The following is a 20808-nucleotide window of genomic DNA, read 5'->3' on the forward strand; positions in this document are numbered from 1 at the left end:
ACTAAAATGGGGGAGAAGGGGGAGTCTAAGCTCCTTTGCCAGTTGTGTGAGTAATGAAGTGCTGTATGTGGCACAGATGATTTTTTGGAAGGCTTTTGTATGATTAGTGCCTGTTTTAAAAGCCTATAAATCAGACCAGCAAATAGAAAAGCACGCATGAAAAATGCGGTTTACAGGAGGCAAAGAGCTCTGTAGATATTGTGAGCCTTGCTTCCAAGACTGCAGTTTCAAACCAGCAAAACTATGTTATTAGCTTCAAGTCTATGGTGAAGTGGCTTTGCCTATATTTAAGAACTTTATAGCTAAATTTATATCACTTGCTGGTCTCTGAGAGCGACTCACATCTGAACAAATTCTGACTCTTAATACCCAAGAGAGGCTACTCTCTCCAGGTTAGGAGACACGAGTTTTGCAGTGACAATGAAAAACTTCATTACAGTACCTGATGCATTGAAGAAGTATTTCTGCAGCACAGGTACAAATTCCGTCCACTAAAAGCATTGTGGCTGATTGTGGTGCATTATGCTGTGTGATGCGTCTCCTCTTTTGCTGCCTTTAATGTTTTGCATCTACTTTTGCCTCAGATATGGGGATGCTGTGCGAGAAATTGATGATAGCATTGGAAAAATCTTAAAACATCTTCAGAAGCTGGGTATCAGTGAGAACACTTTTGTGTTTTTCACCTCTGATAATGGGGCTGCTCTCATTTCAGCTCCTAAACAAGGTGAGTCTCAGATGAGCAAACCTGGCCTGGGCTTGTGAAATCAAGGCTTAAATCCCCATGTCTGAAGGGGAAAGAGCTCTGTACCTGGGGTATTCCTTTATGCAGATAGGAGAAGCTTCAAAATGCAGAGCATTTACATTTGGCTGATGTTCATCACTTCTGGTCACCGTTGGAGGAGATATCCTTGGCTAAATGGACTTTTGGCCTAACCTAGTGTGGCTGTTCACCCGTGTGCATTTCCACTTTGTGCTCCACTGTCGGGGGTGAATATTTTTTAATTTATTTAGGACCAGGCACAATAACTTAGCAGGGTGTTTACTTTCCATCTGCCAAATGCATATTTGAGCTTTCTGAGTAATTACAGAGAGTTCAAGAGTCTTTCTTTAGCTCTCATGAAAAATAGCAAGAAGAAAAAAATACTTTTGTTACTTCACAAGTTTTCTTTTGTTTAAATGATTGTTTCTCTCAGAGTCGTTGCAAATTGATTTTATAACCCACTCTCTTCTGTTTGGAGGACGGCTGTCTCGTGGTTATTGGACCACAGAGCAGGGAGTATCCTGAGTTCTGATTTCAGCTGAGCCACTGTGTTTGACTTTGTGTGACCTGGAATCAGTCACAGGACCTCCCTGTTTGGTCCTTGGTAAGCTTAGCTAAAAGGCTGCGTTAAAACCCAGACATTCCTGCAAAGCACTTGCTGTCTCTGAGAGTGAACGTTCAAGGAATGCATGATCATTTTTCTCATTGTCATACCTGCATCTAATACTGCTCTGGTACTTAAAAAGGATTATGAAAAAAAATACTATTTCTGTCTGAAAGTATCAGATTTCCTTTCGTTACGAACAGCAGTTAACATCCTTAAAGGGAAGGAAAATGCCAGAAAAATATTTTGTTTGTTGTTTTATTTTTTTCTTTGTTTGGTTGATAGCAAGCTGTGTTTAACTGTCACTTTCCCCCTGTGCTGAAAAGACACTCCTAAAATTTCATCATAAAGGGATGTTGAAGAAAAACAAAACAAACAAAAAAATCCCCCAAACAACTCTGGACATGTTATTTGAAGGATTCATGCAGAAATGAAAATTCATTTAAAACTAGCCTAAAAATTTCCTAGTTGACAGTGTCCCTTTGAAATAAGATATCGGCATATTGTGCTTTTTATGGCTTCTTTCTCTAGGAGGAAGCAACGGTCGTTTTCTGTGTGGCAAACAAACCACCTTTGAAGGTGGCATGAGAGAACCAGCTATTGCTTGGTGGCCTGGGCATATACCTCCGGGAGGGGTGAGTAGCTGCTTTTAATGATTCTGATTGGTCTTAAGTGGACTGAAGCGAATGGAGTGGTTCTTGCTGGATTCAGTGGGCTTTGCGATCAGACTTTTAACATGCCCAACATGTCAGTTCAGATGCTTGTCTAAATAAGGAGCTGAATGCTGCCCCTAGAGAACAATGCCATTCCTGTTCGTTATTGCAAATTTGCAACGAGAATGTCTACGATCACCACTTCTGTGAGCACCAAGCAGTCTGGTCTCTTTGTCTTCCTGCTCTGTTTAAACCTTTTACTCTTTCGGACCAGGGTATTTTGTATTTTTAGTGAGTTACGTGTTCAAACAAATTGGGAGTATAAAGACACGTTGCTAATGTGTGTCCCAGTCTAGAGCAGGAGTGTGTTGCCCACCCTCTCTCTCTGTGCCCTGAAGTATCAAGTGATTTGACCCTCATGGCTATCGCTTTGGTGTTTGATAAAAGTTCCACTCGGGGAGGTCTAGATACCAGACTATTGCTCTTTCCTGCCTGTACACAAATTCAGATATGATCACTTCAAAATAATCCTCCAGTGGCGCTACCAGCCTCTCTTGTCCCAGTTCTCATTAAAGAAAGATGCAATCAATTCTTCTGCAGGCAGGGTTCACAGTAAATAATACAGACTTCCTCCCCTTTGTGAGCATCTCTCATCCCTGAAGAAAGTGATACTTCATTAACTGGGCGCTGCGCTTAAGACTGCAAACTATTCATAAATAAAACATTTTTCTAAGTTGCATTCCTTTTCAGTGGTTTAATTGAGTCAGGATAATGATAATTTATCGTTTACGTTTAGGAGGAAGCCAACAGATAGCTTAGATCTGCAGCTGAGGGCAGGAGGGTAGTTTGGTTTCATCATTTTTGAAAAGTTCACAAAACCTAGTAGGGATGTGTTATTATTTTTTTAATTTGAAATGAAAACAGTCTTTTTGTTTAAATTTAAACATTTCCATAAAGCCTTTACAAGCCAAGTACAACAGCCTTGGGCTAGCATATGAGAACATGAAACTGAAGCTGACTGTTTTGTTTTCCATGTCCAAACTGAATAATGTGCTGAAAGTAAACATGCATTATAAATGAGGACAAGTAAATACCAAATTTAAAAATTCTTTCCGTCATAGTAACTCTGAGGATAATTAAGAACACGAGTGGAGAAATCGCTGTCCCTGCTTGTTTTCTACCTGTGAGTGGCTGGTACCCTTCTCACAGGTAGTCTTTTGCACGTAGTGCAGCAGTGAAGCTTAATGTAGTGCAAAACGTTCCGTTCTCAGTAGCCTGGTGTGATGCATGGCTTCCTGCTTGAGGCCACAGTTGAAACTGCTCTTTGAATTCCTGTGAACAGTTATTTCTGTGCAGAGTTAATGTGTTTGCATCGGTGGGTGGACTGACCAACGCCGTGTTATTGTGAGCCCGTGCATGCTCAGCGAGCTGAAGTGTGCTTAAGGCTTAGTGGGCAGGTATGCACCTGAAAATCCCCACCTCCACCACTGCTGCTATCATCCTTGGCACTTAAGCATGTGCTTAACTTCAAATCCAGTCTATCCTGGGCTCCAATTCACGATGCTGCCTGCCAAGTGTCTGCGCGGGCAGGTATTACACTCCCAAATGTCCCCTTGGACTCAGGTACCTTGAGAAGCCCCAGGATGTGCTGCTTTGCTCCAAGTCAGACCCCCATATGATGCTACTGATAAGTAAATATGTGATAGCTACTTATTTGTCTTTTCTGCTTGTATTCTTGCCATCGAGGCTCCAGCACTGGTACCCACAGCTGCAGTGACCCCAGGTGAGAGGTTTGGCATTGCTTCTGTGTAATATCACTCACGCTACATTGGCCTGTAGGGCACCTGTAGTTATTGCTTCATAATCGCCTCTTTCGCTGACATAGTAAGTGAAGAGACACGTGTTTGCTAGTACATTTTGGGCTTCTTTATTGTATCTTGTGGAGTCTGTAGCTTCAACATCATCTTGACTAAGTCCAGTGTAGTCCAAGAATCTGTATAATGTGGGAAAACTGCTTCAAAGTCTCTCGTGGCTCGCTCTTTTCAAAAGAGTTGAAGGAAACAAAGGTTTGGGAGCCTTGAACCAGGGTGGAAGCAAAGAGCTTCCCAGGAGTGCCAAGCCCAAAGCTGAAGGGTCAACTCCTCCTTCCTGCACTGGTGTCTCTCTTGGTCCCATGGTTGTTCCTTTCCAGCCATGGATGTTTTGAGGAGCAGGCGAAGGGCCAGTGACTGTTTCAGTTGGCACAACTGCAGCCAGAAAAGAGAACTTGTGTCTCTCTGACCAGTGAAATCCAGTCACTGGGTGGAAGGCTCATTCTGCTGATGGGAGCTGGCAATTTATTAATAATCTTACTGATATATAGGGTGGGGTTGTTTTTGTTTCTATTAAAGGGTACCTTTGCTGAAATAAAGGGAGTACCTTTTTTTTAAACAAAAGAAGCTAGGTGACAGGATTGTGAACACTTGACAGGATATCGATAGAGGTTAGGATAATTGGTGCAGTTGGCTGATTTGCAGTTTTTTGGGGGAGAGGGATGCCTCGGGAATGCGCTTTGCTCTTGGCATCAACATTCAGCTAATTCTGCTCCCCCATCAGGAGTATTTATTCATACACAAGCAGCCTTTCTGCAGTTTCCTCCTCAGCTACGTTTTCCAGGTGAATTCACCACAAATCAGCATTTCAACATTCCCCACATCACATCTGCCTTCTGGAAGGATCCAGCTGGAAAAAAAAAAAAAATCATACTCTGTTGGTATTTGAATCCTCCTCCTCTCTTCCCTCACCCTCCTCCCCTTCCTCTCTCGTGCCTGCTTCCTGAAGGAGAAAAGAACATATCAACCCAAAGACAGCATTGCAACCTTTTCTTCGCTATCTCCCATGGGGTGCAAATTGAAATTGAATTAGACAGGGATATCAGGTCTGCTCGCTGTGATAACTGTAAAAGGATTTTATTTAAAAACACCCTGACATTTGTTCACCCAGTTTCAAATATTTAGCTTTCCTCCTTTCCATTCCTGGCGGGGGCGACTTTATTAATTGTCGCCTTTGATTCAGAGTTAAAGCTTGAAAGCACTGATAACAGCAGTGGTGACTATTTCTTCTAGCGACGTGGCCCACAGCAAAAGGATTTCATTTTCTTAAAGACGTTATGTGTATACTGAGAGTTTATTAAAAAGAAGGGGGGGAAGGAGGGGGAAAAAATCCGTTCTTACGTGCGTAATACCGGCTGTTTCTCGCTGATACGAGCAATATCTGATCTCACTCTTTTTTATATATTATTTATTTTCTCTGGGCTGTTGCCCTCTCTGGATTTTTCTTTTTCTTTTCTTAAAAAAAAAATAAATAAATGGGAAAGGCAACTAGAATGAAAGAGCACTGTTGACAGGAGAAAATGGTAATTTTTTTATTTTTCTCTGAAAATACTTCAAAGTTTTATATAAATATTAACCTTTTTTTTTTTTCCCCCCCTTCTTCAATGTGGTGCTGCAGAGCACAGATAAATCCAAGTGGCTGTGGCATGGGCATTTAATTTCCTTAAGAAGTTTTCTGTGCTTCACGGAAAAATGTTGTCTGAGACCAGAAATGTAATTGGATGATTAAAGAGAGTCATCTACATCTGGTTATGGTTAATAAGGGCCAGTACAAGAAGACCATGGTGGCCCCACAGGATTGTCACAAGGCGATGTATAAATTAGGTGATATTAGAGACACGAGTCTCAGGTCAGCGATTGCCTCTTGCTGCCTGTTATCAAAAAAAATTGAGGCGAGGGAATGGAGCAACAACAAGAAAAGTGACTTTTGCATTTGCCTTATAAATTGTGAGACCTAATTACAAAAAGTCTCAGACACCAGTTTACCCGCCTGCTCCTGATGTAGCAGTTGTTGGGAGCAGGCGTGTGCCAGATCTCCTCTTTATTAGACTCCGAGCTCTGCATATGGTGTTCTGCTGACCCCGCAGCTCTCCTAAGGCACGCTCAGGGTAAATTAGCCGGCAGATGAGCCTGCGAGGGACTGAGCATCTTTGCTGAGATGCTGAGCATTTGTAATCCCCTCGGACTTCAGAGGGAGTGCAGCATTCCCAACACCAGTGGCTCCTGAAGCTGTCCAGCTCTGTGAGTGAGCTGATGGTTTGGGTTTTTTTGTTTTGGTACACTGTTTTTAATGTGTTGGTCCTTTCTGAGTGCACACCCAACACCAGAGAAGAGCCTGTGCAGGGGGACAGTCCAAGGAGTACGCAGCACTGTCCTGCAACTAATCCAACGGATGACACAGCCAGCTTTGGTTCTCCCCAGCGGTCCACATTTGCCAAATGGCCCCGGGGAGAGCAAGAAGCAGGGTTACCCCATGGGAGTGCTCAGTTCCGTTTCCTTCCCAGCTATGTATCAGAAGATCCCCATCCTTTTCTCCGCGCAGAGAGGGAACTTCATGTACACATCTGCTTTTTGTGAGGGATTTGTGGGCTCATCTCTATTTGTCACTGCCTACAAGGACAGGCTGAGCACGACCTCTTTCAGGCTGCTGCAGCAATGTCCGTGAATAAGGCTTAACCTCAAATGCATGAGACCTTCTGCAAGACCTATTGATCTTGGTCAGCTGATCCATCTGCTTACCTGGGCAAGGATTTCCATGGTCAGGCTTCCTCTTGTGGTTTGAGCTTTGCTCTTTGATTTGTTCTTAAGAGTTGTGGCAGTATTCTTGCATGTAGCTTTAGTGTTATGTGTTCCTGCCAACACCTTTTGATGAATGAAAGCCATTAAAATTTGAAATTACTGTAATCAAGTAATGTGATATTGTAATGTTAAACTTGTAATCAGTCCCCTGCATGTTGCTTTCTTCAGTTTCTTTTTTTGTTTATTTTTTAACTTGTTAATTTTTCCTTTGTGTTTACTTTTTTCAGCCCAGTCTCTTAATAAAAGGCTTAATGTCCCAGCAAAAATGGCATTTTCCCTTCTTTTTTTTTTTTTTTACTAGAGCCAGCATCTCGCAAAAATTCATTTATCATGTTATCGTTTGTTGTCGTATTTAAATAATTAGTGTCAGCTTGCAGACTGGGGCTGTAGAAAGAGGATTCAGAGATAAAAAAGCCTTTGATAGTCCCAGCGTCATAATGTTCACACTGACGTTCACGAGGCTGCTGGTAGGACTTGGATTTCAGTCAGAAAGTGCTTCTGTACTTACAGATGTGGGCTTGTATCAGATGGCTTCTTGTTGCCGAACAAGTGGTATGGCTGAAAAAGCTCTTTACATGTCTCATCTTGTGGTGGTGCATCCTGGTGCAAAACAGTCTTGCTCTTGATTTGAATGTATCTGCTTTAATTTAGTGCGTTGCTGGCTAATTAAACATTCTACAGCAGATAACTGTAGCGTAGCACAAGCAGGGTGGGAGCACAGATTCAGAAAGAATCAGACTTTTTAGGTTTTTAAAATATAAATAATTAAGACTAGAGAGATAAGTATGGCTTCCAATTAAGGCGGGATAAACAAGGCAGGGAAAAAAAAATCTTACACATCTCCATTGGAGCCAAAACCAGATGTTTTTCTCCCTTAATAAAATATATACTAAAAATACCACAACTTTACAGTTCATGAATTGTTGGAAATGGTTTGCAGATGAAGTCATCGGGCTCTTTTTGTTATTATCCATCTATCCCTGTGCTTTCTGGGAACTCTCTCAGGGTATTCTGGACTCCAGAGATGACCTGGAGAGGGAACGAATCAAGGACTTTTGTTTGTTTGTTTAAGTGCTGATTTTTCAATCCATAAATGACTTGAAATTTGCTAAATGAGGTTGAACTCTGGGAAAACATGCTCCTGTAAAGTGGATGCATAGAGAGAAGTGAAAAGAAAGAGAAGAAAATGAAAAAATGAACCAAAATGCAAATGTTCCCTGGAAGTAGAGAAATATGGACCATCTTCTTTCCTTTATTATTTTAATAGGAGGTTTGCTGGTGACTGCAGCACTGTAAAGGGAGATAGTCTCCAAATTGCTTAGCAGAGAAGGAGATTCAGGAAGCAATACTTCTGCTTTGGTGGAAACCAGCCTCTTTTGGTTTTGGCTTTTACTGAAGGGGGTTTTTTGCAAATGCATTCCTGTTAATTTTTTTTTTTTTTTTTTTTTCCCCAGGTCAGTCATCAGCTGGGCAATGTGATGGATCTTTTCACCACCAGCCTCTCCCTGGCGGGACTGCAGCCTCCCAGTGACAGACAGATTGACGGCATCGACCTTTTACCTGCCATCTTGCAGGGCAAGCTAATTGACAGGTTAGTTATGAGCCCAGAGCTCCGACCCTCGCCTCCTAACTGAAGTGATGCCATATTTTGGGTTATTTTTTTATATCAAGTTTACAGAAATATTTTATAAACCGAATTGATGTGTCTTTGCTCCTGCTCAGTGAGGCGGTGTAGCGCCAGAGCTTTTCGCTATGTGCTAATTCTGTGAGCAGAGGTTGGATTTCCTGACGTGTGGCATGTTGGCGTACAACGGAGTCTGGGGACAGACGGAAATGTCAGGGGGTTAGCAGGGGATCCCTGGAACAACGTATGGCAATAGGGGAGATAAAAGCCTGAGAACTGTAGCCTGGGTAGGGGAGAATACATTATTTATTACTGGAAAAAACAACCAAGAGTATGCTGGGTCTTTATAACCCCTGCTTGTGAGAGATTGGAGGTAAAGGCTGGGTCGCTGCAGGTGATCTGGAAGCCCACCTCCTCCCAAGGTCCTGTTTCTGTGGATGCTTTTGCAGTAATAGATTTGGGTTAAAGACCTGGGATCTTTATGGGTGTGGAGGAGCGCTGTCAGCTGTTGGGTACAGGCGCTAAGATCTGACAGCAAATATCCTCGGTGCTCTCATCGGAAGGATTGGAGGTCAAGAGATATCTTGTAGTTGTGATTTTAACGAGGAATTTGGCAGCCTGGGAAACCTGAATACAAACATGTTCTTCCTCTGTAAGACAGCGAGGAAACATACACATGGAAAACGTATTTGACTTCTTTTCTGTGTTGGACATAGGGCTTTGTTCCGTAAAACTGCTTTTGTGCCCATTAGCATGAGAAGCATGCATACAAGTGTTAACCTGAGAGCTCAGCCAGTGGCTGACATGAGGCATTGCATATTCCTCAGACAACCTATCCCATCTTTACTTCTGAAAGTTTGTAAAGCCTCTTTGTTGTTTTAAAAGAGAATTTTGTTGCAGCCACCAACCTCTTGGAGCTGGTGCTGTTTGTGTTACAGTATCAGTAACTCAAGGTGCATCATGCGCTTTTTTCTTCCTCCGTTTTTTTTTAACCTCTTTTTTTTCCCCCCAGACCTGACCAGGTCACAGTTTCCACAGCCCCCAAAAACTTTTCAGGAGATACAGTTGTTGTAGTCCTTTAAACTTAAAAAGGAAAAAGCGAATGAGGAAAAAAGAAACCGGTAATAGCAAAATTTTGAGTACAAACTGTAATCCTCTTTCAAAGATGGATTTTTTTTTTTTTTTTAAAGCTGCTACCTAACCCCCACACCTTCAATCAAGGGGGCACGTAATAGCTTGTCAAATAGCGAGTGTTATGGCCAGGAAAAAGGAGACTGGTGTATTTTGTGGCACATTTGCTTAGGCTTTTTATTTTATTAACAAGACTGGTTTAGATCGGGTTCTGCACTTTGGTGGATCTCTGAAGCTGCCTTTATTTATTTCACAGGCATTTCAGGTGCGTTAAGGATGCAGGAGTGGGCACTGCTGCCAGCAGCATCCCCCTTTGTTCCCAGGCAGTTCCTGGTGACAAAGGAGAAAGGCTCATTGTTTGTGCGAGGAACCTGCAGGGGAGGCTACAATTTTCAAATAGAAGAGATCTAAGGCCACTCCTGACATTCAGATGTGGAGATTTCAATCTTATCTTGCACTTAGGGACTGTTTTTTCAAGGTGGCATCACTGGAGTGAGTAGGTTTTGCAAAGTGGCATCTCTGAATGAAAGACAAAGATGTATGTACCCTACCGATAATGATAAACTGCTTCACCATCTCGCTCTGTCAGCAGCTTGAAACAACTGGAGAGGAGAGCTCACTATGTCTGATGTCCTTGTGTGATGAGCTGCACCAACAAATCAAACCTCTCTCCTGCAGATAGTCCATTTCAGTAAAATTTTGTACTGTTCCCTCAAAAAAAAAAAAAAAAAAAAAGTGTTATTGGGGAAGCCGATAGAAACATTGCTTGCAATGTTGTACATGGGTGCAAACCAAATGCTCGGAGTAAAGTGCATTTCTCAAATGTATTTTTAATTAGGAAAACCTCCGGGAAAAAAATTGCAGTTTTCAGTGCTGTGTTTAGATGATGGAAAGGGAGGGTTTGGGAAAGAAAATGGACAGGAGTTAAAAATAAAGCGTGTCTGGCTGCCACGTTTTTCTGTGTGGAGTTTTTCTGAGATGACATCCAGAACAGGCCAGCGTCTGGTGTCCTCCCTGGCCACCCTGTCCACGTGACACTAATGGCACATAGCTTGGTGCTGCCGTAAAGAGGAGACAGCATCACATACTCTGTGAATCCCCGTTTCTCTCACACACACACACGCCGCTTCTGAGACATTTGGTGTTTAAATCGGCACGCTCTGTAGGAAATAACAGGGTCTGATAGTTCAAGGATTAACAATCACTGGCAGCCAAGCTGTATAATGTTTCATTCTTGCGGCATGTGAGCTCTCAACTTGATGAACACTTTAAAAAATGTTAATTGAAAACCTTGCAGTGGAGACTATTAGGAGGCAGCCTGTTTCTGACTGATAGCTGAATCGGAAGTCAGACGCCATTAAAGTGTTTGTCTCTCTTATCAGCAAGGCTGCTGCGGCGGTGGCTGCCCGGGCCCGTTCATGTTGGCGTTTCTCATGCAGCTTTTCTCTCCTTCTCAGGCCCATATTCTATTATCGTGGCAATGAGATGATGGCGGTTAGAGTCGGGCTTTACAAAGCTCACTACTGGACCTGGAGCAACTCCTGGGAGGAGTACAGCAAGGTAACGGGACACCGACCTGCACCCTGGTCTCATTCATTCTCCTGGGGAAAAATAATCCTTTAAAGCAGAGTTGTAAACTGAGGAATGTCGCTGTGCACTTGCAAGCCAGTTTTTTATTCGCAGCCTCTTAAGAGCTACCAGATCTGTTGCAAAATCTAAGGGGACTGGGATCACACCACCCCTCTACTGAAGTCGGAGGCAAGCAGAGGAAAATGAACAAAGTCTGAGTTGTTCTGAGAAGTGCTCTTTGTAATCGGCACTTAACGCCCCTTAATATTAAGCTTCTTTCCCTGCTGAATTCTGAGCTTTCACGTGTACCCTTGCAAAGTTTGGAGTCCGATGCTGAATTGATCATGTATCTCACAATATCTAGTACAAAAGACCTGGTGCCCTGAACTATTTAAATGGAATAGGGATGGGTTTGTTGACTTTGGGTTTTGTTTTTTTTTTCTTGAAAGGGAAAAGGAAAGCCATAGGAACCACACAGTGGAAGAAACAGCAGTTGTTGAAAACAGTAGAGTACATGTGTTTAATCTATTATCAGGACTTCTGTGAGCCCGTATCACACTATAAGATGTTTTACATTTTATTTGCCAAATAGGCACAGCTTTTGTAATTTCCTGGCTGATCTTCTCACAATTGGATGTTGAGCACTATTATTTTTCTTCTTTTGTATCTTTCTTGCCTCAGACTTGGGTACTAAACTCTGGGGCATTTCTTGAATGGCAGGTTCACACATGTGCCTTGCTGATTATACCTTTAGACATGAACCAAATGCATTATGGCGCAGCTCTCAGCAATTTTGACAGCAGGCTGGGATTGGGGAGGGATTGTTTGTATGATTTATTTTTTTTATGTCTCTTTTTTTTTTTTTAAACTTATGGTGGGTCCTCAAGGCATCGCAGGTGCAGAAATAAGTGCTGATGACATTTGTGGATGTAAAAGTGCATGGTTTCTTTCATTGGGATGTCCTGGGGGTAGAAGGAAACGTCAGCTCCAAGGGAGTAATTTACATTCAGGGCTGTAAATATGTGCATTTGTCTTTTTAAGACTGAAATGCTCCAGGAGTCAAAGTTTGTTTTACACAGAGAAAGAAGGAAAGTTGGCTCCAAAAATGCATTGCACGTTCTGTCTGAATGCTAATTCTACACAGCTAAAATTGAGATAATGTATTTGTCTATATTAGTATGCGAGTAAAACCCATGTATCACACGTGGCACGGTGTGGAGGATTTTCCCTGTGTGGGAGCTCGTGTGTACATGTGTATGGGTATACGAATGGGTTCAGAGGCATGTTTTTCCCATGTGCATGGAAGATAATGTCACACATGAATAATTGTAATATAAACACATACACACACTTACATACCTAGCTGGGAAATAAATAAATGTCTCCGTTGATCTAAACTTATTTGTACATGTCTGAGCATGTGTGTAGCTGTGATAATGGGGACCAGTTACTCATTTCAAAGGCTCTCCTACTGTGAGCAATGGCAGTTGTGCAATTAAGGAATATTTATTTCTTTCTAAGTCTTTGTTTAACTACTGTCTGATAAAAGTCAGCAATTATACTGTACATCAGAGAGGTGATTAAAAATTCACTTGCTTTCCTGCAGCTTGTATCACATGTGGTTGATGCGGGTAAAATTGGAGCACGTTAGTGGACAGACTAGCCATTCACAACATGCAGAGGAAGCTGAGGCTGAAATTTGTTCCAGTTCTCCTCACGTCCTCGAGCCATTAATTACAAGCCTTGCAAGTTTAAAAATAGAAATAAATCAGAATACAGAACAGTTCCACAGTTCTGAGTCCTGGTTGAGGAGTTTTGTAATCTCACCTTACGATAAAGATGCCTCTCTCAGTGACTGGTGTTCTCGGCTGTATTGATATTGGGCTACAATTATGCTGCCAGAATCAAAAAGGTCAATTTGGTAATTTCATTTGTAAAAAATGTATTTAAATACATGCATGTATGCGGCATTAGGAATTTTGACTGCTGGCAGCTTTGCTGTTCGATAAGTTTGATTTGCCATCCCAGTAGAACTTCAGCTAATGAGGCCTTGTTAATTGTATGATCTTTAGCATGGCTCCTTATCTTCTTGTGACTCCAATGCCAAGACTTATTAAACTTTCAAATGTGAAACTCTTTCTGTCTGAGGGTCCAAACTCAGACCTGAAATAAGTGTATCTGGTTGGCATGTCATCCATTTGAAAGAGATCTGAAGTTGGCCAGATGTGTCAAAACAGCTGTCTGCAAATTTTTAAGAGGTTTATTTTATGGGTAGTTGACTATCTCATTATTTTGACAGATACATGGCATGTTTTAGCCAAACCTCCTTTCACTTTTAAAATTCCCTTGTTAATTGACAGTGTGGGAAATCATTGATACAGAAAACTTGCACTGTTTTAAATCCACACTCTGTGCATTTTTGTTTGGCTTTTAGATGAGATTATACCATTAAAGCTGCCAGAACCACGTTTTGATGTTGATATTGGAAAATATGAAATTGGTGCATGTCCTGGGTCTGTTTAGGACTACCAGGTCTTTCAGGACTAACTAGAAAGAATGTGTGCAATTTTTGGCCTCTAACCTGGAAAGCTATGTGTTTGAATGTGGTATAAGTTAGTTAAGTAATAAAGTATGTATATACAAATAAAAATGTACTGGAGAGATGCAGTTTACAGAAAGCAAAGCCTAGGAAAGCATAACAGGGATATGAATGCTTCTCTCCATATGGCACTTGGAATATTTACACTGGAAAGATCCCATGCAAGCAGTACACAGGTTTACAGTCATCTTGGACTCCCATGACATTAACATGCCCTTACTGGTCTGCATCCTGTGCCTTATGGCCCGAGATTAAAATTTGTCATCTTTCACAATGATGAAGTGTGCTGTTCTGTTCTTCCTAATTTTTATTGGTTTATTTTTTAATGCCCAAGCAATTCTTTTTCTAGTCCACCTTCTGTCATAAAGTCTTGTAGTCTTTCTCAGGGCTGGAGGATACCTTAACACTGTCTTTTCTGCTGGCTTAACTTGATTACTTGGGTAACTTCAATTCTTGAATGGTTAGTCTCTTGAAAGCATAAAGGGAGGGCTTGCTCAACAGAAGCAAGTGAGAGTAAGCGCTCTGTGGGACATTTTTCCTGTAGATTGCACAGGATGCTCATTTGGGTCTGTTTACCTGGTTTCCATCTCCTTTCGTACAGGTGGCTCATATTTACACAGTTTGACATCTCTGACATTCAAGAGCTGATAAATGGGACAGGGATAGATGAAAGGAAACTTTATTTGAAAAATGTGTTTCTATTTTTAAATAGTAAAAGATTTTTTTTTAAATAGTTTGGTAGAGGGAGAGAAATCTTCCCCCTGTGCAAGACCTGAGTCCCTACTGCTCTAGGACTGGCGGATAAGCTTTGCCACCATCATTGGCCACCTTTCTTCTTGTAGCAAAAATCAACAGTGATAAAAATAGCCATGTATTGTGTGTTGGAGCAGAAGTAAGAACTAAGGATAAACCTGGGGAGATCCCTCTCCCGTACAGCATAACAGGCAGGACTTTTCCTGGAAGACTCCTGTAAAAGGCTGTTCTTGTTGCTGTCATCATCCATCCTTTTATAGTCCATAAGTCATGCTTGTTCATTACCCAACTTGAACTGGATTGCAAAGTGCATGACAAATAATGCATGCAAACTCAGCGTTTCTGTTTTTTTGCTACTGGTGGTGCACAGCTTCCCGTTTCTAAAACACGAGCGCTCAGTGTCTGCATTGTTATGAGTTATTTTACCCACTGGATTGAAGGGAGAGGTACATTTCATCCTCCTTGTTTGGAAGGAGAGGTCTGAAAGGGAGAAAAAAATGGGTATTATCTATGGATTTATCTGAGTAGCTAGCCAGTCCTTCAGGAATTGCCTAATTTAATGCTATGTAGAGGATGCAGGAGTATGAGCTAGCAGGAGAAAGGAAATTTCCTTCTCCCTGCCTGCCAGAGAGACTGTCCATCAGAGAATAGTTCTTGTGCCCTCCAACAGCGGTGATGCAAGAAGGGAAAAAAATAATTAAGAACAAAAATGTGGGAAACGCCTTTGGTTCGTTGAAGAGTGGCTGATAACATCAACCTTTCTGCTGTCAGCTTAGTATCTTGTTAGTAGTCTTCAGTGGTTTTTCATGAGAGCTTCTGTGTCTTTAAATGATTGGTGTAGGTGCCTGCCAGAAGACCCTATTGTTTTAATGTAAAATGCCAAAGGGGTTATTCCTGCCGCAGTCTGTCTGATTGCCCTTCTCCTCTATGTGAAGGGATCGATAAAGCCTTTTCTGCAACGGGGATGTGAAGTCAAGTAGAACCTCACAAATAATGACATTTGATTGTGGTCCTCTGAGCATATGAGCTAGCCATTGATCGCTTCTGCTTGAGAGCCGCTGGAGGCTTGCTGATCTGCCCATCTTCTGGGGTCTCTTCCAGACAGTTAACACATTAGAAGCAATTTTTGTTCAACGGGGTTGAAGCTTGGCAGTCACACTTTCAGGTGTCTGGTCATTCAGAGCCCCAGTTTGGGAGGCTTTTGCTGGGAATTGCCAGGAGAGTGAGAACGGCCACTTACCCGTGCTTTGACAAACAGCAAGACACAATGTTCCTGGCATTAATTAACTGTGGTTCTTTTCTCCTTCCAATATTAATATAGTTTTGCTGCTCTGGGTTTTGTGTGGTGGAATGAGGAGACATGACCAGGAGACAGACCCCAGATTCGCTGCGCCGCTATCAAAATCTGCAGCCGCTTGTCAAGTCGGAGGGATCTGGGATAGCGCCAGGGTGATGAATTGCCAGAGGGCTTACGTTAACACAAGTGGTGATTCCATCACTTGGCGGACAGCCCAAACTGGCAACCGGCTGTATTTGTCTCATGTCTATATTGACATAGCATCTGTGGTCCATTTGCTCTGGAAATTAAAGCATAAGCTGTGCAACCAATAGCTGCTAGATCTTAGGAACGGAAAAACAATCCAGGTTACATGATTGCTGGGGAGAAGGGCAGAAAGACGTGCTCACTGAAAGGTTTACCTGATGGGCAGGAAATGTGTTGAGGGTTTTTTTGTTTTGTTTTGTTTTTTAAGAGAAAAAAAGGGTTGCTGGAATTTCTTCTACAGCAAACAGGTCTGTGCAGTGGTGCAAAACACTGTGCCTGAGTAAGAGACCGGGTGCAGGAGCTGAGCTATTTCTAGTTGCCATCTGATGTTCTTTTATGGGCTCCCTTAGAAGGCACAGAGCTGACGTGCTCTAGATAGGATCTTCTAGTTTGGCTTTCATGCTTTTGTAGTTGAGGAGAAAAGATCCAAGAATTTCCTTAAACACAGGGAGTGACCTTTCTACTTTGTTTGATCAGTGTTACCTGTAAGCAGGCAAAGTACCTTGGATAGTGTGCAGGGTAAAATATTAGGCATGTGCTTTAACCTGCTATTGATCCCTTGCATATTGTAATTAACAGTCTGCCAAATAAATAGCCTAAAGGAAATAAGAGCAGATGAAGGGGCTGTTGATTTGGGTTTTGTTGTCCTGGTGGATAAGGCAGGCATAGCTACCTCTTTGCTCTTCTCCCACGTAACGTGACTTTATTTCTGGGGGAAGTTGCCATCCTGTTGGCAGTGCTGGAGAGCTGAAGCCAGTCCCTCGTCAGCGTAAATGGGGAGAGCTCCTCTGCAGCCCCGCAATGATCTGGCTTTTGCCTCAGCTGAGAATTTGGCACGTTTGCATTTATTGTTAAAGTCTGCAGTGTTTTTGGGGTCCATGGGGCACATTGTCAGCTCAGGCTTTTATTAAAAAAAAAAAAAAAAAAAAAAAGTTTTATTTAATGAAGAGCAAGAAATGCTCTAAAATGGTGACATGATTCATGATTTCAAATTCTCATCTAGAAGAGTCCCCTTCCTCACCAGGCCTGTTGTCCTGCAGCCAGCTCAGGGTAGCAGAGCTGGAGGGCAACTCCTCCTCTCCCATCCAAGACATACCCAAGGAGTTTTGGCATGTCCCTCTGCCCCAGCACCACACAGGACCAAATCTGCAGGCTTTCCAAGCACCCAGAGGCATTGTCCAGCTGCTCCAGAGTGTGCATTGTCTCATCTTTAAATACTTCTCAAATCTCAAGCAGATTTAATTTATGGTGGTTTTGCTCCAGAAAAGAAAAGCAATCCAGACTTGGGGATTCCAGATTTTCATTTCACCAGTATAGCTGATTTTACTCTTTCCATCCTGACAACTGAAAATACTTTGACTTATCAAAAAAAACCCAATAATGAAATGACATAGTGTTGTGGATGATAAGTTAAGGGACAGAAGACTAGGCTCCTCTACCTGTATCTGTAGTGTATGACTTACTATGATCAGGGGTGTTAGGATATAATTTTACCTCTTATTTTCTGCTCATTTGTTGATGAGCAGGTAGAAAATATTTTAAGCTCTCTCTGTAGGTTGAATATTGGCAGTCACACAGTACATAAAAAGAATAATAATAAATTTTATTTGTGGAGATGAAGTTGAAAGGCCTTAGAAGTGTAAAGGGTGGTTTCAGCCACATTTTAAGAGAGTTCTCTATCAATGTGGTAAAATGGTATGCTTGATTTTTTTTTTTTTCTTATTTTATTTTTTCCCCAATAGATTACTTTCGAAGAGGGCATTGATTGCTTAGATCAGAAAGACAGATGGCTTTTGGCTAGTGGCATCAGGCAAGTTGTCACAGCACTTTCGTTCCTGGGAGTCTTTGGGCTCTAGCCTGGGCTGTGTTCTGGAGTCTCAGCTATAAGGATTTTATAAGAAACAAAAGATAAAATGTAAACGGAGCAATGTATAAACAAATACCCAAGAGACTAAAATCTTCTTTCAAACTGAAGCATTTGCAGCCGAAGAGCATTGTACCAATTAGCAGGCTCTTAATTAAATTGCTTGTTTGATTTGCATCCAAATTATAATTTGGATGTTACGTAGGCTTTGATACCTTTTCATTAACTGTTCCTTTTGAGGAAAAAAAAAAACAAACCAAAAAACTATTTTTCACTCTGTGTTTGAGGCCTGTGGTGTCACAAGGTGGAAAGGTCAATCATTTTTGTATCCATTTAAAGTCCATTATTGGTAGGCCACTACAACCTATCAAGCAACTCTCTTATTTTTCCAGTCAGTGATTCAGGAATCTATAGCTCTGTGCAGATAAATGGGATTTCATGGGCTTCTAAACTTCTTGCTTTATTGAAAAGCAGAATATTAACTGCTCCACTGACCAGCTGTCCATTAAAAACAGACGATATTTTTAGAAAATTGTTTGCCAATCAAATGCTACCCACATCTGTAGAGAGCCTTTTCAGTTTGTTTGTTTTATAAGCAAATGCTACAGCTGCTTTCCCACCTCCATTGAAATATTCCCATTTACCTTCTCTCCATGTCTCTGTCCGTGTCTCGGGGCATTTTGAGGCATTGTAAGGAGCGCAGCGTGTTAGCTGGAATTGTAAAACTCAGCTTTAACAAGTCCATTTGGTGCTAGTCGTTGCTGGTCTGTGGGGCCCCCTGCTTTATTTGCTGTTCAGTGAAATTAGTGCTTTGCATTTTTTGCTATTCCCAGGGCTTTAAATGGGTTCTGTTAGCCCTCAAGACTGCAGGCCAGGCTCTAGGTCATTATGGAGCTCGACACCTGGCTAATAACCGGCTGGACTTCGGGAGATGCAGCCTGGCAAGGCGTGCAAGGGCAGATGCAGAGAGCTCGCCGCTCTGGACTTGAGAGCAGGCAGCTCGCTCTGTCCCTCGGTGGCCAGCGAGTGCTTTAATCCGTTGCTGCCAGCAAAGGGAGAGTCCTGGTACTTGTGCCCTCCATACCCGCTGCTGCTGCTGGGGAAGTCCCGGCTTCTCACCCCCTAGACTTGAATGTTAGTGCCAGGAATGTCTCCAGACTTAATACGGTTCTTCCAGCCCTTCTCTCATTCCCAAGGGAGCGCCTCAGGTGAGACGCCATAAATCAGATCAATAAATGCACCCATTTCTTTAAAATTAACCAGATTTGCTTTGTTCTTCAGTGAAACAGATCCTTTAGGTCTGGTGTCAGGTGCTGGCAACCTGAGTTGTCGGGGCGGCTGGCAGGTGCCCATTGCCTCTCAGGGTGATGCCCCTTGGTTCGGCTGGACCTTTCCTCTGGGACTGTTGCTTTTTGAACAGATCTGCCAAGTGATCCGATCCTCCCTCTGTATTTCAAAGCCATAGAAATCAAAGAGAGAAGATACTTTCCACATGCAGAATTCTTATGATTAAATGGTTTCACCTCTGTCTTTTTGTTTTGCCATTTCATTTTAATGAATATTTTATAGGGATTATTCTTTTATAAGGCAAAAACGTAAGGCCTGCTCCAGCATTTATGTCAGTGCAATGCCAACATTGTCACCTTATTTTACCCCATCAGATCAGAATCCATTTTGCAGACTGAAATGGACTCTCGGTTTAAAATAATTCTGGGGTTTGTGGGTATATTGGAACAAGATGCTGAAGAAAGTGGCATCAGCTAAAATTTTGTTCCCTTCCCTGCTTCACTCTCGATAACCTCTCTCCTGTTCACTGCAGGGCATTGATTTCTGTCCTGGGCAGAACGTCTCTGGAGTGACAACACATACGCAGGAGGAGCACACTACCTTGCCGCTGCTTTTCCACCTGGGGAGGGACCCTGGAGAGAAGTACCCTTTAAGGTGAGCCAGTTAACAAAGACATGAAAACTCTCGGCATTGTCAGCATATGTTTTATATAATTCATTTGCCGTGGTAGCTGTTTCTTGCAATCTGCTTGAAAACTGTCCCAGAAAGTCATTCCTGGTGAGAGTAGTACAGAGAAAGGAAGAAACCTTGGTTTTCAAACAGTCGGGTTAGATGGATGCGCATGTGTCCGTAGCTCGACTCCTCAGTCTGGTGGTTCTTGTTCTGTGTCCTGCCACCCCTGATGGAGGAGGCGAAGGACTTGCTTTTGGACGGGACAGGACTGAGCGCGGGGCAGCTGTGGAATAAAGCAGTGGTGCTGGTGAGCATGTGCATTGGAGCTGTGATTCTCTGTGTGTTTTGGGGCTAGGGAAGAAATGTCTAGTGATCTTTGCATACCCTGCGGTGTTTTTCCTCTGTGCGTTGGAATCTGTGGAAGGTAAACGTGATAACCCTCCAATCTCCTAGCCCCTACTAAAGGAGCTTCTCCAGAGGGTCTTTAGCAAGAGGACTTGCTGCCCAGTCCTGTTCCCTCCTTGGACTCTCCTGGCTGTCTGAATCCATTTTCCTATAAGCCTCCTATTGTAATATTTATCTCCGGCACACACCATGCCCTGAGAGATTTCTGTAAGGATTTATGTAGTCATCAGCCAGCACAGCCCACATATAAACCTGCCACCTCCAAAAAAGCTCCCAAGGTCTCCACACCTCCCTCCCTCCTTCCTTCTACTGACTGAGTTTTACCCTGTGGCAAAACTAGCTGCAAACGGGGTCATGCAGCCTCGTCCCTCACCAGTGGCTCCGACTCGGAAAATGCGGAAATGAAGAAAGAGAAAACTAGTGCTACTGTGACTGCCTGCACAGAAATGGTTTTGTGCAGCAGCTTTAACAGAGAGATGTTTTCTGAGCTGACAGGACTGCAATTACTCAACTGTTTTAAATAATTGAGTGGATACACTCGCTCCATTACTTTCAAAAGAACTGAGCCTGTGCTGTCCACTAAGTGTTTTCACTAGAGAGAGAAGGGGAGGAAAAATATTTTCACTTCTCTCTCACTTAACAGACGAGCACCCTAGAGGTGCATTACACAGTGT

The 20808-nt window shown here is 42.6% G+C and overlaps 1 protein-coding gene across 1 annotated transcript in view; it reads left to right on the forward strand.

Annotated features, from left to right (window-relative positions):
• Positions 1-20808, forward strand: part of GALNS (galactosamine (N-acetyl)-6-sulfatase) — a 48322-nt gene that overhangs the window by 11654 nt on the left and 15860 nt on the right. The window contains exons 8-12 of the mRNA XM_075765616.1: positions 585-724; positions 1896-1999; positions 8142-8278; positions 10900-11002; positions 19590-19711. Of these exons, the coding sequence (XP_075621731.1) occupies positions 585-724; positions 1896-1999; positions 8142-8278; positions 10900-11002; positions 19590-19711 (606 nt within the window). The remainder of the gene's footprint in view (positions 1-584; positions 725-1895; positions 2000-8141; positions 8279-10899; positions 11003-19589; positions 19712-20808) is intronic.

Source organism: Balearica regulorum, chromosome 13, assembly GCF_011004875.1.
Source record: "Balearica regulorum gibbericeps isolate bBalReg1 chromosome 13, bBalReg1.pri, whole genome shotgun sequence".
Lineage (NCBI taxonomy): Eukaryota > Metazoa > Chordata > Aves > Gruiformes > Gruidae > Balearica > Balearica regulorum.